The following is a 26,538-nucleotide window of genomic DNA, read 5'->3' as shown; positions in this document are numbered from 1 at the left end:
GAGTTTTGATGTATCTATAAATTCTAAATCAAAATTCAAATTAGATAGTAGTTCTGAGTTATTACATATTAAAATGTATTAATGTACCTATGTATCTACTAAAGATTGAAGTCCTCAAAAATGGAAAACAAAAAACATAGAAGAAAGAGCCTCTTTCCTTGTCCCTCGTTCGGTATTCTTCATATGGATACCCGCCCACAAAAACATACCAGGAAATGGAAAAGCTGATGTAGCAGCTAAAGAAGCCTCCACCAACAACAATACCCCCAAAATAGAACTCTCATATTTTAAGTACACTGCTCGAACCGCCTTAGAACGTAGCAATAAGGCTCACCAACGACTCTGGGACCAGGAACAGAATAACAAGTTATACCAAATAAAACCTTTTTTTGACAAAAAACCCGACTTCTCCGTTAAGTACAAGACGACAACAAGTGATATGGACACGAATAAAAATTGGCCACACAAATATAACCCACGTCCACTTAATGAGAAGAGAACCGAGACCAACCTGCGAACTCTGCAACAACTCACTTATATCCATAAAACACCTCCTCCTAGAATGCCCAAATCTAACTGAAGAAAAAAAATTTTTCCACATCTAACATTAAAAGATATTTTAAGTATAGACAATTTTAACTGTTTAATAACATTCCTTAAAATAACCAATCTATACAATAGAATTTAAATAGTTACTTAAAATATGTTCTATTACTTACACTATTATTACCATTTCCGTTGAACTGTATTACCTTTATTTAAATATTATGATGATTGTAAATAACATGTAAATATGTTTTTGTTCCCGGCTAATGACTATAATGTCGAATCCGTAATAAATTAATTTAAAAAAATATATATATAATACATACTGTTTGTATTAAGTTTATCATATTATCTTAGTCATTGACCATTATATTTTTAATAGTCGTTTGGCGTTTATATTCTAATATAAATAAATAATAATTTTAATTAATGAATAATAATGTAGTTATTATTATATTTTATGAATTGTTATTATAATGTCTACACTGTACTTTGAATGTTCGATACATTTATTGATAAAACAAACCGTGTACAATCAATGATAACCAAATACTATGTGGGTACAAGTGAATAGACTGGCCACTGGGTACCTCGTACCCAATATTATTAAATAATATTGTTGTTTAAACATTTTTTTCGTTTTTGTTTATATTGTTTTGTTATTGTTATTACAATTTGTTGTATTTTGCTGTTAGTGTTAATTATATTTTTAAAAGTAAATTATAATTTATATATTACCTACTATAATATTATATTACTTTTTACATGACAACGACTGATTTAGTTTAAGAAATAATATGTTGGTGTTTAATTATAATTAAGATAAATCAGCGCAACTTGGTATTTAGGTAAGAAATATAATTATGTTACAATTAGTCATTGCTTCTGTTATTGTTATTACTTACCGGTTATTACTTATTATATTTTGTCAACAAGGTGGCTGAAGTGGTTGAAGGTTATTTTTTACTGATATATTGACCAATTGTTAACCATTAATGTGATATAAACTGTTTTTTATTAGTTTCATAAATCAATTTTAAACAAGAAAACACAATAATTGATCAGATGTTACCATAAATATTATCTAAACTATAGTTTAGTTACAGACTTGTGTGTAGTGCAAACGGTATAGCTCATATTGTTAATTTCTTACAAATAACGGATGTTAGAACACTAGTTGAATGCACTTATCATTTCTTTTTCTTTTTATTGATAGATTTATAATAATTCAGTTGGTTGTAACAAATATTTAGGTCTACCTATATAAACTTGCATATTTAATAGTACCTGCATTCCTCTAACTAGGTAAATAGTAGATTAAGTATATTGCAATATACCTTTTTATTTATTGTATTCATTGTTGCTATGTTTACTCTTATTACATTTTACAAATATTTAATATTAGGTAGGTAGGTACCTACGACCATTTTAATAACTTCAATTAGAAACATGAATAATTTAAAAATACTTTGAAATTTAAATTATAGACAATAGTTAATAGGTAGTTAATTGTACTAGGTATCTGGGTATACATTAGGATTTTAAAATAATAGGTACCTATCTATAAAAATATAAAAAACCGTCCTATTTTAACCTTTATCTAGGTACTTACCTAATCGGATTATACCTTTTATTATTATATTATGGTAAATCAAAAAATTACTTTAGTTTTATTTTTTTCTAGTTAGGTATATAATTATGTACCTATGAGAAGTTTTGGTTTTTAGGGGTAAGTGATATATAGTATTTATATTAAAAATAATCACAGATAATTATAACTTACGTTGTTTAAAAACAAACAAATTACTTCTCTAGAACTTCCCTCAGTATGAATAGGTAGTAAAAAACTTATGGGTGACTATTTTGGTTTTATCTACATAGTTCCTAGTGTTATACTGTTCAAAGTATAAGTATAGTTATTACTTATTAGTAGGGCACGGAACTTGCTGCATTTGCATCTTTTTTTCTAATTACATTCGAGGCTCATCTTTAATCTTTATAGAAATTTGGTTCATGGAATATAGAATTTAATGGTACAATTTTTATTTTGCATTTTTAGGGAATTTATTGCTTTAAGGTTATTTTTTAGTATTTTTGGCGCATTTTAATAATATTTGTTCTTTTTTTACATATATTTGCATTTTTTTGTTGAAAGTTACACTTTATTGTATCACATTCAGTTTCCATTAGATTGTCGATTATCAATGTTCATTATCTTTATCGTTTGTTGTCGCAATCTACGATTATTTAATAAACTGTAGGCAGATACTATTTTAGGCCTGATGAATCAGAAAAAATTTCTCAAAAGTCTATCAACTTATTTCAAACTGCAAAAAAAATATTTTTAAAGACTACTTCTGACTTTGGGATTAAAAGTTTTTAAGGAGCTAGCACCTATAATAATTACGATTTATGATAATGAATTATATAAAACAATTTTTTTTGTAAAACATATTTTGGGTATTTTTGTGGTAATTTTTTAAGTCATTTTTTGATATTTATAAGTTATTTAACATTTTTTTTTTTGTATGTATTTTTTAAATATTTTTAGGTTATCAAGTTCCGGTCTCTACTTATTAGTGATCTCAATACCTACCTACATAGTAGTACTTATATCAATAGAATAGGTAAAGAATAAACTAATAAATAACTTGGTAGGTACTGCTGATAAAGGTGTTCTAGTTCTCTAAATGCTAAATTTAAATGTCAATATAATTTATAACAAGTAAACAACTATGAACCCATAATTCATAAATAACATTATTAATGAGACCCGAACAAAATGGTTGAAACATATATGTATCTATATTGATTTTTAGGTTTTAATAAGTTGCTAACTTACTTAACAACTGTTTCAGATATGAGTAAAAGAAGTTTATTTCTAATACTATTTATTTTCTACACTTATGTAACAACAATTCAATGTAATGAATTACCACCATGTTACAACCAGCCTGCGGAATCTTGTCCATTACAAAATAAATGTAAATGCGTGAAAACTGGTGATTCAGCATTATTTTGCTGCCAAGTTCAGTCAAATGAAGATTTGATAAAAAACTTTGAGTGTTCAGGTATATTCGTAAAAAACAAATTATTACTAGTTACACTATTTTTAATGCACTTGAATTAAAATTAATACTCATTTGAGTTGTTTGTATTAATTATTTTATATTATAGTGAAAAAAACATAATTATTCAGGATTAAGGATTTCTAATTTTTATTTAAAATATCTGAATTTTAAAATGTAGTCTTCATACAAAATGTGTGACATACCTTCCTCAAGGCTTGACTCATTTCACATCAATGTTCACTTGTAGTACCTATGTTAAATCTGTTGAGTATAGTATATAGATAATTATTTATTTCTAAATATTTTAGGTGCTAAATTATCAACAATCACAGCCTTACACATTTACAATATGACAGCTGACAATTTTAATTTTGGAAAATTTTCACCGGAATTAAGCCGTTTGCTCTCATTTTCAATAACAAATAGTTATATTAACCGACTACTTGGTCGTTTGGAGTACATGCATCAAATCACTTGCTTAAATTTATCGAACAATGCTTTTGGTACAGAATGGCAAGATCCTCTAGCATTGGAAAATCTTAAAATGTTAGCTATGTTAGATTTTTCCAATGTAAATATATCAAGTTTACCTACCATAAAAAGTCAAGTGCCAATGTTTTGGCTGGATGTTTCAAGTAATTACATTAAACTCATATGAAAACTGAAATTATTTACTAATCATTTATTTGTCAACTATTTTTAGATAACATAAAGATTCATTGTGCCAGTCTTCTAGATATTATGGAAAGATCAAGAAATGCCAAGTATAAATTGTACTTTAAAAAATATAATGAAACATTTTGTATGTCATCGCTGTCATTTCATTGGTTTAATTCTACTGAAAAGGTTGCATTAAATCAAGTGGAAATTATTAACAAGGTAACGTTTGTTCTTAAACTATTATTTAATTGAAAACATAATTTTTTTTTTATAGCCCAGGTGCCCAATATAATTTACAAGAAATTTTAAATCTAGTGGATGTTACACAATATGCTCAATTTTTACAATTTGTTGTTTAATTTTAATTTGGTTCAGCTATAATTGAAATAAAGTTACACTATACTCGGGCCACCGAGAAACTGCTACTGGGCGGCGACCTATACTCGTCCGATCTCGCGCATTCTTACTTCTAAATCTACCCATAAGCTGGCCGCCACCAACTCTGGCCACCGCCACCGCCGGCACGTAGCGAGTGGGATAATTTACGGCGGCGACTAAGGGGTAGAGTGGGAGAAATTTTTACGAGAACGCGGAGCTCTGTCATTTGGATGCGCCAACGAGTAGTGCTCTCTCGGTGGCCCGAGTATATACAAGCACTGAATAAAAATAATAACATAATAAGTTGCTAATATAGGAGATATTGTAGAATCCAGCGCCAAGGTCGTTGCGTGAGCTAAGAAAAAAAAATATAGTGGCGGCACGGCAGTGTATATTATCTTGAAGCAGGAGTGGCCCATTTAAACAGTGTACATTTTGGGGTTTTTTTTTAACCGGACCTAACTAATTATCTACTGAATCAATTAATGCCTAGTAAATTGGAAAAAATCAGACAAATTGTACAGATGATCCTTTTGCAAAAATCATCAAAATCATACGGTTAGAAATTAAGTTATTAAAGAAAACATAATGAAATCTGGAATCACGGCGCTTGCATCTCGAGTTGTGCTTACTGGTTCCGCCACTCCATTTTGTGCACGTAAGGGTTAGAGAAAATTACAACACATTTCATTATTGCTATTTCACGACTTTACATATTTATTAAATTGTATTTAATGTAATTTGTTGAATTGTAATTATTACTATTATTAGTGTATTAGTGTGTTATTACTGTTGTTAGTTATTAGTTTCTTACTGTGTTCACACCTCCCGTACGATAATATATTAGTATTATTTAATTATAAATATGCAGCCAACTAAAGTGTACAAACAAAGAATAAAAAATAAAGAAAAATACTTATTGCATAAAAAAAGAAAATTTGTGATAAAATAAATTCCCCAAAAACATTGTTGTCTTGACAATTTTCTAAAAAATTGGTGATATCACTACAAAAACACTTCATCAAACTCCGTGTAAAAAACAGATAAGTAAAAAAAAAATATATTTAAACTCTATAAATATGTGATATCATAAATTAATGCGAAGTAAATTTAATTAAAGTACACTTATTTTGTTTCAATAATTTATTTACTTGGCAAGAAACTATATACTTTATATGACACGGGTCACACGGCACACAAAGTAACGTGAACAAAATAAACAAAAGACATTAGAAGTTCATTATAATTTAAAATATTATAATGTACATTTCTACTCAAAATAATTAAAATAATTTCTCACCAAGTAAATAAATAATTGAAACAAAATATGTGTACTTTAATTCAATTTACTTAGCATATATTTATGATATCACATCTGTATAGGTAGTGCTTAAAGATCTATTTTTTTTTTTTTACTTAACTGTTATTTACACATAGTTTGACAAAGTGTTTTTTTTCTGTTATACTGAGAAGAACAATTTGAAACTGTCAACAATAATTATCTTGATTTTACATTTGTAGTCAACAGAATATAACAATTACCTATTTAATTTCTGTTAATAATTTAGCTATATGAAGACTGTCCGTGGAATTGTAGTTGTAAATGGCATGGCATAGAAATGATACAAGAAACAAAGACACGGCATACTGTAGAAGTAGATTGTTCAAATAAACAATTATCAAGTTTACCAGAAAACCTGCCAGAAAACACTGTGCTATTAAATGTCACTAATAATAATGTAAAAAACATAAAAAATTGCAAATATTTAACATTAATATTATATTTTTGAGCGTTATTGTTTTATAGATAACCATTGTTTTTTATAGATTACTAATATAGATGTATTGGTAACAGATCAAACATACAAAACATTGAGATTTTTTTATGCTGATGAAAATAAAATATCCAACCTTTTGTCATTGGAAGGTTCAACTTTTATAGAAAACTATGCTGTTTTGAGTTTGAAACTAAATCAATTGAAGACAGTGAGTATAGTTTTATAATAATAATAATAATTTATTAATTAACTTACTGATTTTGAATTTTGAGTGATGAGTTTATTAGTTATACAATTAAGTGTGTTAGTTTTTTATGTCTGACATCAGGAGCAATAAAAAAGCTTTAATCTTGAACGTTAAGTGGTGGTTTCTGGTAGCAAATTGTGTATATAGTTCTCTTTTTATTCCTATTCAAAAAATAAGAAAATTTCCTTCAGTTTTTTAGAGGAATCTAAATATATTTAAATTCATTGACACATTTTTATAGATATTTTAAGTACAACATTTTAATTATATAAATATAATAAATAAATAACAATATTTCCTTAAAACTTTTTTTAAATTGCATTTATTATTATTTTCTATTCACAATGAAATTTTCAAAATATTTATTCTATCTTTAAGTTATTTATACTGTTCTACTTAACTACAGTATAATATACCTAAAAAATAACAACAATATTTGATATAATAATAATTTAAAAATAAATATATGCTATGTTATTGGCAAAAACTAGTTCAACATTATACTTACAGTAATATAAATAAATTGTAAAATATTCTTAGACGTAGAGGCTAATAGTCTGTTCAGAATCGTTTTTATATTATTTAATATTTATCATTGAATTAAAATTTATCAAATTCATTACTGTGACCTACTCAATACTTAAAACCTACTATACAATAGAGCGACATCCACTGTTTTTTTTTTATTTCAATATATACATTGTTATAGTCATTGCCTATTATTATTTTTTAGTTGCCTATGTATATACTTCAAAATTCCTTTACTAGATTTGAGGGACATATTGTGAACTTGGGTGGAAATGAACTTCAATGTGACTGCAGTACTGCAAAATCATTAAAGGTTTGTTATAATTTATAAAAAAATGGAAATGCAATTTGTCATGATGATGATAGTGTTAAATATTTAAATAAAAATGTAAAATTTATTTTAGATTTCATTATTAATTTATTTTTTCATTGTTCAAGATATTTTATTACAATATTATATCAATTATGTTGATCGTAACTTATAATTTTTAAATATAATATTCAGCTAACTTAATTGGTTTTACAACATAGCTGTTTCATGGTGCTAAATTTATTTAAATTGTATATTTATTTAAAAAATAATATGCTATTTATCTTATGAATTATAGTTAATGGTATTCACTATTCAATTATTATAATATAGCTAATTTATTGGATATTAAAAAACTCAATTCATTACTATAAATTCCTACTTTAAAATTTATTTATTTTTAATTTTAATATTATTGTGTAGCCAATAGGTATGAACTATGTAAATAAAATAAAATTATCATCCATTATTTCATCTTTATTATGAATGTTATGAAAGAAATCTGAATTGATTTAAGTTTTTGTAATTTCAGATATGGTTATTAACAAATCATATGCATATTCCAGACTACAATGAAATTGTATGCAGTAATATGCAGTACAAAGTAAAAGTAAATCCAGTTTAAAATTATTATTATAAATATCTAGTGTTTGAATTAATTTGAAGTGGCGAGTGTTTAATTTATAGGCGTGTCCATATTTAGTTGATAGCATGGTAAATATACCTAAAAAAGAGGTGTTCTTTTGCCTTTTCTCTTCTCATGTAAAATGTATATGTTGTTTTATATTCTGTGTATTTGTCAACAAATTAATGTAAAAAAAATTTAAAAACTGTAAATACATTTTGGATTATCAAAGATTTTTGAAAATGTTAAAATCCTTATAACAGTTTGCAGGAATATAAATAATTTTTGAAGTATTGAAAATTTGTTTTTATCAAAGGTAATTAGAAGCCAGTAATATATTTATTTCTGAGAAAACAATAAAAATATATATGATATCTTCAGTGGTAATTTCACATATGACTCATAGACACGCCTATGGTTTAATATCATTTTTGGTTTCTCGGATTGTCTTATTAGCAAGGCTGGGCATTAACAAGTTAAAAAGTTAAAGTTAAGTTAAAAAGTTAATTTAATTTAAACTTTTTAACTTAACTAGTTACTTATGGCTTTTCATTAACTTAACTGTTAATTTACTAAATTTCTTTCTTAATTAACGTGAAATTAACGAGTTAATTTTTCATTTTAAGAAGTAAGTTAAGTTAAATTATTTTGTTTTTAATTTTATAATATTTCAATATTTCAGTCTATTTCGTTTTCATGTCAAAAAATATGTATCGTAAATTGTTTGAAGTTAAAAATTTATATTATTCGAATCTAACTTGTATGGAAATACTGTATGAAGTATAAACACTATATCCTATAATTTAGTTTTGGGTTGGAAAAAAATTAAGTACACTAGCGTTGTATAAACAAATTAACTTTTTTTTAACTTAATAAAAAGTTAACAAAAAGTGTGTATTAACTTTTGACTTCACTGAGTTAACCTATAGTTACTCTAACTTTTTGTTATTGGTGCATATTAATTTAACTTAACTGGGTTAAAAAAAATCATTAACTTTCCCAGCCTTGCTTATTAGTCATGAAAGAATATAAATTCAATTAGTTAATATTTGTATTGAATAATTCATAGGTAATAGACTTGGATCAACAATTAGTGTGCATTAAAAAAGCTGATTGGACACACTATATGTATTATGTGATTATTGCTGAATTGTCGGTACTTTTTCTGTTGATTGGAAAAGTTTCATATGATTATTGGGTATTCAAAACGGCTGGATATTTGCCATGGCCTGCATCCAAAATGCCAAAGCTCCCTTGTGACTGGATATTTGAGTAATGAAGTATTGCTTCATGGGCTTAAAAAAAATATTGTAATACACGTTAGTAATCTATAAGAAGACTGTTTTATTATGAGCTATTAATAACATATACAAACGCTACATATGCTAACAATAAGTTACCTTAGTGCCTTAAACATTGTGCCTTGATATATTATTTATTATATAAGATTATTTTATTTATATAATTTAATTACTGTTTGAGATGTTTTTCGAACAAAAATTATTTTTATTATTATTCATTTTTAGTATGGTTGATCAAATTAAAATGTTCAAAGAGACTTATCAAAATTGTAAATGTTTTAAATTACTTAAACAAGTTCAGATCTTATTTTATATTTATGTACGCAGTGGGGTTCACACCAAAGATATTAATAAATTAGCAGATTGATAAAATTCTCTGTAATTGTAACTTAAAAATCTCTTTAGTGGGCTACCGTGTGTTATATTATATTTTATGTTAAATGTTTACATGTAATTTGATATATTTTTATTTACAGGCTGTGATTGCATTATTAATTAATAGATTCTTTTTGTTTGTTTTATATATTTTATTGTAACCATATTTTTATTAATAAAAGTCAACTTGTAACGAAATAGATACCTTTACAATATTAAATTACTTTTTATGTATAATATTTCAATGCGTGAAATAAAAACTAAAAATATGTTATGCTTTAAATATTATTAGATAGTACTTTTGTCATTATTTATCATTATTTTAGGTACGTTTTCGATTTTATCTATTACCTAACTTGTGTGTGTGTGCGTGGACGCGTGGTGCATCAGATTACTCTGTAATAAAATATAATGTAATAAGTAATAACGTAAAATACGGAAATGTGTAATAGGTAATGTAAATTCATTTTAATAAATTAATTAAAACGTTCAGTGGCTTACAACTTTAAACACGTGCGACGGGCGATACCTTGAGTAAACAAATGATCACAATAATAATAATATGATGACTGATGAGTGTTGAGTGAGGTACCTACATGTAACATACTTATCGTCACGGTCGACGGAACACTGACGAATTCAACATATTTTCATCATACCCAATACTCATGTGTTAAATTAGTGTATTCTTGGTATCTTTGGTATGGCATCGTGTTCGAGTACCTACCTCATACGTAGCCCGATTCATCAATCACCGGATTTATTGAATGGACTATTATGGAACACTGGAATATTTTTAATATATTTTTTTTTTAATCCTAACAGGCCAATAGGCCATTAAGCATTAGGCATTAGGCCATTAACCTTTTGCACGCTTCAACCAAACTTCTCCATACACTTAGTAGTTCGTTCCATTGCATCCTCCGGTCGCTCTGACTCATCGGTATCTGAAATATATTTCTTTACTATGTATAACCACCGCTGGCGAGTTCTTCCCCTTGTTCGCTTTTTTTACTAATGGTAATCGGTAATTTAAAATTAATAATAATATCGATTTTCAATCTAAAAAAAAAGTAGGTAATAATATATGACAAAAAAAAAGAGAACTAAAAGTCTAGTGAAACTGTGAAAGTCAAAGCAGAGGCGTCTGTAGTAGGTGTGCATGCCGTGCTATTTAAAATCGTTGTCAATATTTTTAAAAATACTTTCAAATTTGTAAGTATTTTGCATTTACCTAAATCTTGAATTAGTAATTACGTATCAAAAGTGATACAAATTATTACTTATTAATTATTATTAATATTAGTAGTAGGTAGCCATTTTACCAAGCCACCTACTATACCCAGTTCACGTCGTGAACTTCACGAGTATCTGTCAAGTATAATTTAAAAAAAATAATTTCCACACCATTATCTTAACACCTATACAATATGTTATTTGAATGAATCCAATAAATTTTTATTTTTGACAGTGTGTTAGGGGTAGTTTTGTGTTTATAAAACCATAAGTACCTATACCTACTTATGTAGGGCCTACATTAATAATTATTCTAAAAATGCACTTATTCACATTATTCAATGAGTTTCGATTTAAATGAGTTAGGTATACAATCGGCAAGACAGTATTCGGATAGAACTATAGAATATGTTTAAGATGTTCTATTGTCACATCCATCTAGATTACCTACTATACAAGTATAGAATACAGATGGAAAATGACTTGCATATGTACACCTAATAAAATGCCCAACAGCTGAGGTACCTGTACGTGGAATCTGCGTTTAGATGGGTTGTTTTGTTAGTGGTAAGACCAACCACACCACGGTTTAAAATTTTTTTCATACTTAAAACCAAGTTATAGGTTACATGGTTATTATCGAACCTTTACCAGATCGTCAAAACTCCAAGTCCGCCTCTCTGTCCATATTACTGATAAATGATGACAATTGTTGCGACTTGTCATAAGACAGAGAGATAAAGCTGTAGAGTGTAAATGTAGGTGCCTATCCTGACTCCAGTCTCAATTAAAAGGGAGGCGGCGCGTAATTAATTAATTTTATATGAATACCAATTTAGGTACCATTGATTTAAATGATTAAATAATAATACTCAGATCGATCATGTGTATAGGTAGGTGTATGTAGGTATAGAAAATATTTGTATCAGTACCTACTATATTATACATGCAAACATTGGCCTTAGCGTTTTAGTAAAAATCTTTATTTTCGTAAATAGGCATTCTAAATTCATAATAATTTGAACTTCAAATACTCATCACAAAATGAATATGGCCTTACACTTTAAGCTTTTTTTTAATTTCAGTAAGAAAAAGTTATGAGCAATTTTGAGTTAGGTATATTTTCAACCCTTAACTCATAATAGGTATATAATTTGATATGTTTATACATTTATTATAATTAGGTACTACCCATAATGCATTTAGATTTTTGAATTACAGATAGTAAGTCTTATTATTTATTGAAGAATGTCCCTGAAGAATGTTGTTTCATTGTTCACACCATTTGAGTAGGAGTTATTCAAAACGTTAGCTATACGCCTAATTCCTACCTAATAGTTGAAAATGAAACATAAATTAAAGTGTGTGGTGCACTGGTGCCTATATGGGGGATGTCCCATTATCCCCATTAGCCTATTCCCCTGTCTTGTGAAAATATGTGATAAGATACTTTTTATAAGTAGGTATTCAAGTATACAGAAACTATTATTTTGAAATTTGAAAAGCATACCTATACGTACTTGAATAACTCGGTAAAAAGTATTTATAGATACTTTCAAATATTTTCAAATTTTTTAGACAAAATTTCATTTTACTTTCTAAATCAACTTAACCGTTTATTTTTTTAGGTTTTTTCATGATTGACATTAATTTTATAGAGTATTTTACACCGAATCATTTTGTATAACTATTAATACATTACTCATAAAAACTATTTTTTTTATAGTCACTCAAAAGTCAAAATACGCATTTCGTGACTTCGTGTATTATTACGTGCATTATACATCAAAGTGCCCAGGTACCGTATTAAATATTCACTATTCACTAATGACACTAATAATTGTTTTTAAAAATATAGGTACTATCTTATTGTATGTATACAATATTAGGTATAGTTGCTCCTAGACAACTTGTGATATTAAACATTTTTGTATAGAATATATTTTCTGACTCTAATGCCCACTTCAGAAAGTATTTAAGATACTTTTTACAGTTGATTTTTTCAAAAGTATTTAAAATAGGTTGATATTTGATTTCTTAAAAAGTATTTGAATCATTTTACTAATTTTTCCCTTACGGGTATATATATATAGTAATACGAGTATATACGAGTAGTATAAGTATATACCAGTACGGCAGTATATGTATTTTAACTTAGATATTATATTCTTATTGAACTAATTAAAACTCAAGTTTTCATAACATGGTACAATATTACGTAACTAAAAGTATACCTATTACATTTTTATTTTTTTTCCCGTAATTCCTAATTAAATTTTAAAACCCCACTGAGTAACCGCGCCGGTACCTATAATATTATATAAACGTGTTTATTCAGTCAAATAAAATATATACCTTGAAAAGTTTAAACGAGTATTGTGCAATAATTGGGGTGTTACTGGGTTACAGGTTGGGCGTATAGGCGCCAGCAATTATCATATAGGTACCCAGTACAGTATCCACTATATCCAAATAATATTAAATCAAATATGTACCTATATATTATATTCTATACCACCGGACGGTTATCAAAACTCGTTTAACAAGGCCTAAACACCTACATTTTTTCAAAAATTTAACAAAGTAAATTTTTTTTTTATCTTTATAAGTACGCAATGTTCAATGTTGTGGTCTGCACGTTCCAACGTAGTGCAGTCTATCTATACCCAGTTAATCCGGCAGCGATTCAAAGTCGAAACCGATATATTTTTCGATTTCATAAGAAGAATACCTATTTGAGTTATTTCTCGATGTCATACAATATTCGCACAGAGTGCCACGCGTGTCTCGGCCGTATTACTGTCGATCGACACGAATAATCTACATCAGCGTTAGGTACCCAAAATGTTTCTTCACCGCCGGACCACTCGAGGTAAGTAAAAAATAAAAATGATTGCGAACCCTGTAATAAAAATAACTTAATCTAACATTAATAAAATTTAATAATAATTCGTGGACCACAGTTTCACTGATCTATACGACTATACATCATCATAATAATAATAAGCGTTTTCCGACAACAGCGCGAACACCCTATACACCGTTTGCGTAATGTGTTTTATAGCTGTATAATATTATATACAGTTAATATTACAATGATGATGACGATGATTACTATGAATTATGGTAATGATAATTCTCCGTGGTTATCGTCTATTATTATCTGGAGTACCTACTTGGTTGTCGCCGTTTTACAATAGTATCTCTAGAGTAAATACACGGTTTTTATCATCTGGTAAATAGCCGTACCTAGTCGAGTGTTGTATTATTGTATGTATGTATGTATGTATGTATGTATGTATGGGAGTACGTTTAGTTCATGTGTGTGTGTGTGTGTGTAGGTGTGTGTACGTGTGTGTTGTGTGTGTGTGTGTGTGTGTATTTCAATAACAGTATTATAAAAATAATAGCCCGTGACTTATATTACTCGGCTACAAGATTTGTTAACGAGACTTAACGATATAGATGATTAAATCAGACGTATTAAATTTGAATCCTCGTTAGTCATTATATTATAATATCTATTCGTACATTATTTTATACATACTATTGTAACACTACTAAATAGGCGAGTTATCGTAATATAATAATATGTTACTTTATAGGTTCATTAAACACACTACACTGCAGACACTCGCTCGCTTGTGCAGGGATTCAAACCTGCCCTCTTCGCGAGCGCACAACGTACACATACACGTTATTCGTTTATTACAGTTACAACAATGGTAAGTATATCCATGCATAATTTATGATTATTATTTTCCCCTAAAGTCCATCTCTCTTAGATCCCCAAAAACGTTCGCGTTTCGCACGTGAATATTATGTCTAAGCCTATTACCTACACGCGAGCTGTTATTTGTCAACTACGTATACGCAGTGTATAATATGTTATAATATATAGTAATAATAACGTTTACCTATCTAACCTTTAGGCGGCCAGTGTACAACAGTCAATATATTATTAGGTATTGTAGGTATACCCATTATCCGCATGTGTTAAATTAGAAGTCTTGCGCAATAGACTATTGTGAATATAAGCGTAATAATTGCAGATAACGCGCGCATGATGACCGTTTTAATCGATTTAAATAAATTATACTCAATAATGGAAAAAATTTTTTTTTATGAATCATTATTTTTATACTGCTACATGCACGCGATGTACGTATATTAAATGATTATATTATTAATTGTCGTTACAACTATATTCTAATATGTTAATAATATTATATATAATAATAATATTATCAAATGTTTTATAATATAATACACCTACTGTTGAATGTATCAATATAATATGATTATAATAATAATGATGCAATTGCTGTTGACGCTGGTGTAAGACATATTAGACAACGTTTATTAAATAGAAAATTAAATAGCAGTTCCACTCTCTGTAATAATATAATATATCGTATTATCTGTTTATCTACAGTGCAAATATTTACTGACGTTTACGGCTCTCTATTTTCATAGATTCTGAGTGAAGCGAAGAATGCTAGTTAGTGATGTTTTTTTTTATTCCTATATAGGTTCCTATATTGTATCTTTTCGTGAACACTGTTTTCGGATGTATGAAGTGCTCGTAAATTATTTCATGTATAACATATTCAATGAAAACAATAAAATTATTTTCTAAATGGTAGGTGCATTATTGGAGTTGTAACTTCTCAATTTTACTCAAAAGTTAGAAAAAAAAACACGGACGACCGTCGAATATTTTTGAAGAAATGTCACCTGCCAGTGTTATTGTTTGAACTGCTCAACCCGAAATCGTTTTTCGATTGCCGTGATTTATCATCTTAGATATTATTAAATTTCTATATAACACCGCATCAACGAGGCGAGCGAAGTAAAATAAGTATAGGTACCAGATCTCTGATCGGTATTAAAAAAAAATTATAAAAGTATTACATTTAACGTATACTTACTCGAGAAAAAATGTTTTATATTATATTATAAGACAATAGGAGTCGTATTGTACATGGGCGCGCCGACATTCGATAACGTTCTATATAGACAGTTGAATAGTAATAATAATAATAAAAAGAAAGTAAACGCATTATAATTAATATGATGTAAAAAAATGATTTATATTTGGTTGATTACACTCAACAATTTTTCGCACAACTAGCACAATATTTTGTTTCATTAAAAATTAAAATATTGTATACATATTTTAATACTGTTATAATAATACCTATAATAGCTGGTACAGTAAATATCATATCGACATACGACGTGGCCGTCACATTATTTGTTATTGAAACACAAATTTTATCGATCCGTTTTATCCATCGTACCTGTAGTATAAAATATTATAATTGTACTTAAATATAATATTATGCATTTATTTTTTTTTCCTTTACAGAACCGCTGCCATGGTTGACGCAGTTTATCGAGGTAACATCGACGAGTTGCTGTCTGTGATTAACCACCTGAAGAAATACATAATCGCATTCATAATCGTTCTACTGGTGCTGTTATCGGTGTTTCATTTCTCCAAGTTTTCAGTACATGTCGTACCACTGATCATCGTCACGTTAGTACTGTTGCCGGCCGTCTACTACACAACCGTTCTCGTTTTGAAGTTCAGCACCAGCGTAATTGCTTCGAATCAAGTCGTGAGTATGATTAAATACAATACGTGTTATAAAATCGATTTGTATGTCAGTTCTAGCTGACATGCCAATGTATAATATAGTAAATACTGGCTAAACAGTAAACCGTACGTAATATTATGCAAAAGTATTTCAAGGGTATTCATCATATAATATTATATACCACATACTGCGCCTATATCGTACAGGTGGTTACTGGTTTTTATTCCTGTTTATCACGGACTATACACTCTACCTAGTATAGGTAGGTATATTATGCAGCACATACGGTAATACAATAATATTATACATTATAAACCGTATTTATACATCTGAATTTCATCAATCATTTCAGTACTGTGTAGCCTGCAGTACATTTTTTTGTTCGGGAGGCTAAGCGTAGTTGGATGATAAGACATTTTTTTTTAGGAGAATTCACTGAATTCACTGAATTTTTGAGTCGGCCGTCGACTAATTTCGCTGTGAATCTCAACATGAAACTCATAAAAATAATTATATTCAGTACCGGCATTTTTTAAATTTTAATATTGAACTATAGGTAAATAATTGCATGTTTTTAAAAAAAAGTAGAAATCGCGGTAAAATATAAAAAAAATTACTAGGACGCAATTAAAATGTTTAAAGCGTTAAACGTTTACGAATTGTTGATTATTAAATAGTATTATAATAATAATAATTATTACTGTCTCATTTCATTAAAAAATCAATATCACTTATAATATATTAGACTTAAACGCAGTACCTACCAATCATCTAATAAATTGACTATAAATTTGAACTAGAAACACATGTCTATCAAATAGCATGCATGAACTTTTCTCCTTCGCATATATATTGTTTTAAATGAATATAGGAAAAAAAAGCCACCAAAAAAAAAGCCACGAAAAAAAAGTTAAATAAAAATTAATAAATATAAAAAAATATATAATTATTATTTTTAATTTTGAACATAGTTGATCATAAAATTAAAGTTTAAGAAAAAAAATCCAATTTATTTATTTCAAAATGTCAGTTGTTGTTGTCAATTATATTATTCATTTTATAATAATAGCAATAGTATTCTATGGATGTAATGTGCTTTTTATTTTTTTTTGTGTGCCTGTTAGGGGGCAATAAAAAAGGTTTTTCAACTTCAGTTTCTTGTTTGATTGGAAAGTGAATAGTGGAAGTGGGTAGGTGAATTAAGGATGTCAAAATTTAAAATTCCTAGTAGTTTTCAAAAGCAAGAGAAAAAACCAAAAAAAAAATAACCAAGAAAAAACGGAAATTTTTAAGCAACATCGGTTTTCTACAAAATCATTTTCAGTTTCAAATTTTTAAAAAATGTATTATATACATCATATTATTATAAACAAATGATAATAATTCAACTTAACCGTCTACCGTATTAATAATAACAATATAAATAAAATATAAAATATCTTAGGCTGACCGCTAACCGTCTTTTTGGTTAATTAATAAGTCAGTAAGTATAATATAATTTACTATAATATATAATACATATTATGTAGTTCATACTGCAACAGTGCAACATGTACATTTTAAAAAGAATCACTCAGTACAAAGTATATACATAGATAATATTAGTATAATATTATACATATCTATAGGTGTAAATCTTTTACTGCCCCAAAAGGCGACGACAGACATACAAAAAAATTAAAAACACATCATTACGATCGAATACTATTGCTATTATTATAAAATTAATAATATAATTGACAACAACTGAAATTTTTAAATAAATAAATTGGATTTTTTTCCCAATCTTTAATTTTATGAACAACGATGTTCAAAATTAAAAATAATTATTTAATAGGTAATTTTATTATATATTTATTAATTTTTATTTGACTTTTTTTTCCGTGGCTTTTTTATGGCTTTTTTTCTGACTACCGTTTTAAATACATAATGATATTATTAATTATAATACTACATAAATACTTGTAACAGTTTAGTTGAATTATTAAACGATTTATTTTGGTAAAAATATTATATTACATTATCAGACATCGAAAGCATTTTAATTATCAACTGATCACATTATCGTTTTTTTCGTTTTTGATTATAACTAGTCGATATAATATTGAAGAGCTTATAGATATCACGAGAGATAGTTTTTGAAGAAGGCTCTGATATTGGTACTTAATTAATCCTAATCATCAAATAAGATTTATATACCTATATTTGATATAAAAATTACGTCAATGACCTTGCTGTTACCTATAAAGTTTTTTTCGTATTTTTAAAAACAGATTTTCGTCCGATTGAACTAAAATATATTAATCGTTTGCGACAAAAATACGATACCATTTATTTCTTTTTAGAGATAATAAGGAAAATGTATTATCTGTAACTTTTCTGATATAAAAGTATAAACTTACTCGTAAATTGCATACGTCATGATGTACAGTAAATCATAATATAATATGGTCATTGGTCATACTTACGGGGTTAATAAGTTTTATATGATAGTTTTATATTTTAATAATTATACATTTTTTTTTATATATTCGGTAATGGTAAAAGGCTTCAACTATATAGTTTTTCAGTCTACATTAACTTAATATTTAAACAAAGAGGTAGTGGTATACATTAAAACTCAATACAAATAAATAAAATACAAACACTTACCTAATACAAATACGTAATTTACAATTTATGACAAAGGTTTGTACAGCGGAAAAAATGCACTGCGTGTGATTTGTGACGATGTTCTCTTCATCTAAGGGTTGGTGATTGGTGAAGTGTGATATGGTTATTGAGAATCTTGCTGGATTCGGTGTGTTTGGGGCAGTTGATGACTATATTATGTTCTATTGTTAGAGTTACATTATAAGAGGTATTGTATAGTACTGGTGCTGGTTCCTTCCTGATGAGATATACATTTGTTAGGTAAGGCAGGCCTATTTTAGCTCGAGTAATGGTTACAATTGCTCTCTTCTTTTCGTATCAGGAGATTAATTAAGTACCAATATCAGAGCCTTCTTCAAAAATTATCTCTTGTGATATCTATAAGCTCTTCAATATTATATCGACTAGTTATAATCAAAAACGAAAAAAACGATAATGCGATCAGTTGATAATTCGTATCAGGAGGATATTTTAATTTTTTTTTAAACAATTTAAAATTTCTCAATTTATTGGAGAGAGGTAAATTTTTCCAAAATGTCTTCCATTTTTTTTGTTATGGATTATGTTAAACGTTTCGAATGAGGATGACGTATTCATTTTCATAGATAATGGAGATGAGGTGGCTTCGTAGGCTGTTTTGTCAGCTTTCTCGTTTCTAGATATCCCGATGTGTGAGGAGGGTCCATAACGTGAAATTATGTATTTTAAATTTGAGTGAAATAGAGGGCTTGTAAATGCGTACATGGTACATATAATATTGTATATAATTTGTATTTTCAACTTCGGAGTGTAAATAATACCTATTAAGTATACAATTATTGAAATTTCATTGATGTAGCTAAGGCTTATAAGTTATATTAAAATATATTATAATATATTATTGTTGTGGAATAATAATTCAATTATTTTCATAAAAATGGTTTATAAGTTGGTAATACTGTTTTTCTGTCAAAATGTTTTGAAAATTCTTTGTAAGAATCGTTGTTTTCTATGAAATGTATAGTTTGTAATTTTTGTTTTTTACCATTACCTATAGCGCCTTTTATTGTGTACAGCTGAAACTGCTGCAACCTTGTGTAGATTTACACAAATCGTGTTTGCAAGAGCATATTTGACAAACACAGCTGTCATTTTTATTTCATATTTCTTTCGATCGTATTTTATTTTGTTGACTTTCAAAAATCACAATTATTGCAGCTCTATGGCCATCATTTTAGAATTATAATATTATTAATTATAATTTATATTTATATTATTATATATATAGGGTGTAACAGGATGATCTAACATTATTTGTCATAACTTTTGTTCTAATCAATATTTTTAAAAATGTTTCCGTCTATATACAAATTATTGACTCATGCGTTACACATAAAATATACCTAACATTTTTTTTTATTTTTTATTTATTTTTATTGTTTTTGAAAACTTTAAAATAGCCAATTTGTTAATCTTGATTTTAGAAAACTATTGACTATAAAAACATTTATCTAAGTCAAGTAGTTTATTTATCATGGTTTTTTTAAATGTTAAATTATTTTTTAAAAGTTATAACTTTTTAAAAGAATATTTAGATTTTAACAAGTACCTATTTAAAAATGCTCGTAAAATATTTTAAAAAAGTGTATACTTTTTGAGTTAAAAAATTTAAAACGTTTTTTTACGATTTGATGAAGTTAACTTATCAAAAATAATAAGATTTCAAAAAATTGTAAAAAATAAACTTCATAAGTTAAATAAATGTTTTTACAATCTAAATTTTTCTAAAAACAACATTTACAAATTGACTATTAAACTATTTTGAGTTTTTAAAAAATGAATTTATATCAAATTTAAATTGTTTTACTTACAGTATTAAAAAATAAAAACAAAAATTGTTATAGGTATCTATTATACTTTAGTGGAAGCGTTTGTAAATGATATTTAAAAAATTTAATAATCAAAAATATTGATTAGTACAAAAATTATTTAATTTGTCTGGTTTTCCTGTTACAGCCTGTATATTATAGGTAGACAATAAAATAAATGCACGACGTTTAATAATATTAATGAGACTGCACATAGGTTGCTGTTTATAATAACATAATAACACAACAATAATATTATATTATTATAATGTAATAGTATTGTAATACACATTACACTTTATTAAACCCTCCCAGCTTTTATATTTAATTTTAGTGACATACGAGCGTAGGTATATTATATTGATTCCGATTGATGTAGTCATACATTGATATATAACGTCATTATTATAAAATATAAGGTGATAACACGCTACACTGACACAGCAAACTCATAAATAGGCGCGTGCAGGAATTTTTCATAGGTATGCAAAATTGAACGAGTCTTAAGATCTATGCAAAAAATTGTATTGAAAAAATGTCTTCTATAAATTACTATCGTATATAAAATGTTTTGATGACAATAGCAAAAAAACTTATTGTACTATTAATTATTAAAAATCAAACATTCCTTGCTCGTTAAAAGTTAACAGACCACTGTTTTGCGTGACCAGTGGTTGTGGATATGTACCTTTTTATATTGAATTTGATAATTGATTATCATCAAAGCTTCCAAGAGGAGTGTTTTAGTATATTTTCTAACATTAAAGATAAATAATTTGTATTCATTGAATAAAACTTAAAAATAAATTTATTTATTATTTTTAAATTTAAAATTATTATAACCCGTGCCTATATAAATATTAAACTGAAATTCCAAGTATATTTTATATACTTACTATTATCATTATACATAGTACTATGTATAATCAATGATATTAATGATTATATAATATTGTTGAATAATGTTAATATAATATTTATAAAAAAACTTATGGTGAGGCTCTCCCAGCATAATGACCACTTTGCACCTTATATTACAGTGTAAGTATGATAAAGTCGGACATTTTAAAGAATTTATCTAATGCGTTTCTTGATTCTAATTCTAAAACGTAAATTAACGTAAATTTTACTATAGACAATAGACTATAGAGTTTATATTATAGCACTCGTTAAAATTGGTTTGTATTTTATTACCGCATGTTTAGGTAGGTATGTGAAAATAATCTTTATAACAAATTAATTGAATAGCCTTTAAATTCGTTTTTTAATTATAATGTTTTCCGAACAATTATTTCTTTTTATAGTTGTCACTTAAAATAATAATCATGTGCACAATTATTCATGAATGTGATTTTAATTCCTCGTCATGGCATTAAGGCCCGTTATGGTATATATTTCTGTTGTGACTTTCGTTGTTGATTTTTTACTAATATTATTGGACGATTGGTCTAGGTAATACAACTAACCTACACTTTTAAAACTGTTATTATTTTTTTTATTAGTATTAAGACTGCTTTTATACGGTCTTGTGCATTTAATGTTATGGCATGCAACAGGCATTAATCAAGTATTAATGTATTCATTTTGAATATAATTGCTGGATTTTTCAGCAGGGTCATTGGATCAGATTGATGCGAGGAGAACTGCGTCGCTGGAGGGAAATAAACAAAAGTAGTATCTGGATCAACACAGTGAGAGACAAGGGTAGGAATAATAGAATAGAGCGAATAGTTGTGTAGTCATTAGGTAAGAGAAGATTTTAAGAAAAAGTAACTCATGATAAATAAGGGTTTTTGGAATACTCAGTAGCGTATATAGGAATAATTGTTCATGGGGGGGAGGGGTTTCACATAAATTTCCTTATTCAAAGCTGCAGTGGGTTACATTTCTAATCATTTTATATTAACACATAAAAAAAAAATTGTTCATCATTATGGACCAATGGCTAGGGGTAGGTGAGGTCCGGACCACTTAGACTCACCCCTCTCGTAAGTACACCACTGGACCTTGTACCTAGTTGATCACGAGTCAAATATGGATGGAATACGACCATCCATCCTAACTAACCATCGAAATCAGTGGAATGCCCAGTGGGGGGGAGGTTACGTGTTATAGCCCCCCACCATCGTCTGATAAATTCCTTTATTTGTGCCTTTGGTACTACTACACCACAATTCATTTAAATGTATTATTAGTGTTAACATTCCCCGCAATTGAAAATTCCTGGCCACACCAAAATCATATTCCAAAACGGATCAAACGGGGGAGAGATAAAGTAAAGATACCACACGAGAAATTAAGATTTTCACGGCTTTACCGACAGTTATGAATATGTTTATATGGTGTTTGAATGAGAGGTTGGGGTGGTTAGGGTAAAGTAAAAGCCGAGACCCTTGACGCAAGATATACACGCTTGAGTGAAGATTCATTAAGGGTATATGAGTAGAGAAGAGTTGTGTGGTTCTTGCAAAATTACATAGCTTAGGTAGGTATATAGATCTCGAAAAAAAATAAATTATAGAAAAAAATAAGGTCATTCTGCAAAAGAGGACAGTCATTAGGGGAACTGATTTTCCTATAGAATTTAAGATATTGATAGATACTTGAGATTGTAATATATATATTTATTGTCATGTTATTTACAAAATATATTATGATAACTTAATAATTTATATACTTAAATATAGTGTGATAATTCATATCACAGTATCTGCAGGCATTATCACTCGAAATTAGGTACCTATTTATTTAATTCTATGAATATAATTTATAACCAGTTACTACTTTGATATTTTAAAATGTGATCATATAATATAGTTTATAATTGTTGATTATTGTATTCATTGTTTTGGACTAAGTTTGATACAATTTAATAATTTTATAATATTGTAAAATTAATAGCATATTAAATTGACCGACAAAATAATAAAACTAAGTGGCACAGCATCTAGAAAATTAGCCATAGAAACAAATAATTTACAAAATACACTTGTTATTACTTATTTCTATTAAGTTCTTAAATTAGAACATAATTTTATGAATCATAAATTATAATCAAGAAATCAGAAGGTTTGACATGTATATAGTAACAGGGTTGGTAGCTTGTAAGTTCTTGAAAACTTTTTGTATTTAAATAGATCAGTGGCACATTTTTTTAAGTGGGAATTCGGGTTACATTAAAATTTTACCTAGTGCGTGAAACTTTAATTATTACGTCTATGCGATTACAGTAACTTACCATAGGCGGTCCCAAGATCTTACTTCAGGTGCAGCATAGATGGCTAATTTTCAAATATTAGGGGTATCTGGAATGTGTACGAAGTTAGATTTACTGAGTATCAACGAACCATAATTTACTTTAGACTATTATATATAATTATTGAAACTAGTTAACTAGTAATTTCCTTTCCTCCGAACTTGGTTTTTCTTCATATGATGATTATAGATGTGATCGTGATTATATAAATACCGCTGTTAGTCTTCTTCCCCTTAATCCTGGCTTGATCATCAGAACTACGAGCTAACAACTATGATACTATCCAGTGTTGGGTAAATTACTTTGGATAAAAAACTCAATTACGTTACTCATTACATAAAATATTTTTATTTAAATTACATTCGCGTTACCCGTCATTATTTTTATCACGTTATGTTACTTTTTCATTCAAAAAGTAATGCGTCGTGAATAGTTACTTTTTCAAAATTTAACGACAAAAATCAGTCCATAACGAATATAATAAGTAATAGGTATACTATTAATTATTATATATAAATTGTATAGTAGTATATGTAAGACATTGATTAAGTAGGTACACTATATTGATAATAGCTGAATGTAATACGCATGAATAAAATGCGTGAAATTTCTGCATCTTTTATAATATTCATCATTATTATCTAAAACTTTCAGAATAGTAAATACATTTTATAGATTTTTAATTTTTCTCGAATATTCTAACCCTAAGTTTATGTCATGCACTCTACTTTCATAACTTATTTTAATAACGTGGAAAATAACACGTTACTCCATAGAAATTACTTTTAATAGAAATTTCGTTACAATTGCGTTAATTTAAATAAACTATAATGAAATTACTACAGCGTTACTGGCGACTGAAATAGTAATTTTGTTACAGTAATTTGTAATTTTCGTTACTTTACTAACCAACACTGCAACTAGCAACTACGTTCATGATCAGAAATGACTATGATCGTAAAATAACAAAGTTATATAAATTATAAAATATCTATCTTAGAGTTATGAATAATTTTATGATTTCAACCAATAAAATAAAGTAGTGGTTGAAATGTCAGGTGCAGCACAGGCATAGGTGCACCCGCATGTAACTTACTCAATTACCCTTGAAATCTACTATTCTACTAAATAGCAAAAGCGAGTACTTTGTATTTTGATATTAATTTCTTGCTTATATTAAATGTAATTTTATTTTTCAGGGAGAAGTCTCGACAATGAACTCTGAAAACAACCAACAAGTCCTAAAAACTCCCGACCTCCCATACCCGAACAGTCCGACACCGCCGCCGTCGTACGAGGAAGCGACGCGAAACGACCATTACTATCAACCACAATCGTGGTTGCCTTCGACTAGCAGCGGGTATACCAGCAGTGGTCACTCAACAATACCCACTGTGTTCAGTGTTGAGTACCAGTACAACGATACCATGTCAAGTGTTCACAGAGGTATACCGGCTGTGACCACAACCACACAAAATCAGACCCAAGACGATTGCACGTCGTCGCACAAGTCTACAATCCAAAATATTCCCAGTGTGACCATAACGTTGGACAATGATCAACATCCAACTGAAATGTAATGAAATAATAATAGTTGGGAGTCTAATACAGAGTGTCAGGATTTGAGTTTGACGAAAATCTGCAGGATTATAAGGACAACCGATTTAACTAAGATAATCCTAAAAATTATGGTAATCTGAATTGTCAGGGTACTTAACACAGACAATTTAGATAATTGAATTTTCTTAACTATTATATTTTTAATGCTTAAATTATTTAACTGAATTATTATGATTATTTAGAATAAAATAATAAAAATTATTGTTATTATGATTACATAGGTACCGCATTTAATATTTGTCAAATAATTATTTGTAAAATCGTTAAAAAAATATTTATAGTAGGTACCAGGTACCAGTTAACTTAACTAATATCATCATATTATATTATATTGTTATTTAATTTTATTTTCATTATTATTTTTATTATTATTATTATTATTATTATAGTTATACTGTGGTTTATATACAATAATTTGTATAAGTACTTATCGTTGTTTAAAAAAGAATTTGGAAGTTTTGAAATTTGTTCTCAATTTCCTAATAATGTTGGTGATTAATTTTGT

At 27.7% G+C, this 26,538-nt stretch overlaps 2 protein-coding genes across 6 annotated transcripts; both read left to right on the top strand.

The window, feature by feature from the left end:
- Window positions 1–1,099: 1,099 nt before the first annotated feature.
- LOC132950297 (protein halfway) lies at window positions 1,100–10,309 on the top strand. 2 transcript variants are annotated; one of them, XM_061021690.1, is made up of 9 exons: window positions 1,100–1,394; window positions 3,405–3,617; window positions 3,926–4,252; window positions 4,321–4,496; window positions 6,224–6,394; window positions 6,483–6,641; window positions 7,414–7,521; window positions 8,051–8,128; window positions 9,213–10,309. In XM_061021690.1, the coding sequence occupies exons 2-9, from the start codon at window positions 3,407–3,409 to the stop codon at window positions 9,417–9,419; spliced, it is 1,437 nt and encodes a 478-aa protein (XP_060877673.1). In that variant the 5' UTR covers window positions 1,100–1,394; window positions 3,405–3,406; the 3' UTR covers window positions 9,420–10,309. The 2 variants fall into 2 exon arrangements, with proteins under 2 accessions (XP_060877673.1, XP_060877674.1); XM_061021691.1 differs by lacking the exon at window positions 1,100–1,394 and adding an exon at window positions 1,673–1,851.
- Window positions 10,310–13,773: 3,464 nt separating this feature from the next.
- Window positions 13,774–26,380, top strand: LOC132950298 (uncharacterized). 4 transcript variants are annotated; one of them, XM_061021692.1, is made up of 4 exons: window positions 13,774–13,927; window positions 14,661–14,780; window positions 16,427–16,679; window positions 25,613–26,380. In XM_061021692.1, exons 3-4 carry the CDS (start codon window positions 16,437–16,439, stop codon window positions 25,991–25,993), a joined length of 624 nt encoding a protein of 207 aa, XP_060877675.1. In that variant the 5' UTR covers window positions 13,774–13,927; window positions 14,661–14,780; window positions 16,427–16,436; the 3' UTR covers window positions 25,994–26,380. The 4 variants fall into 4 exon arrangements, with proteins under 4 accessions (XP_060877675.1, XP_060877676.1, XP_060877677.1 ...); XM_061021693.1 differs by lacking the exon at window positions 13,774–13,927 and adding an exon at window positions 14,460–14,554; XM_061021694.1 differs by lacking the exons at window positions 13,774–13,927; window positions 14,661–14,780 and adding an exon at window positions 15,556–15,697.
- Window positions 26,381–26,538: the final 158 nt, after the last annotated feature.

The sequence above is a fragment of the Metopolophium dirhodum genome, chromosome 8 (assembly GCF_019925205.1).
Source record: "Metopolophium dirhodum isolate CAU chromosome 8, ASM1992520v1, whole genome shotgun sequence".
Classification (NCBI taxonomy): Eukaryota; Metazoa; Arthropoda; class Insecta; order Hemiptera; family Aphididae; genus Metopolophium; species Metopolophium dirhodum.
This window is presented reverse-complemented; position numbering and strand designations above follow the sequence as displayed.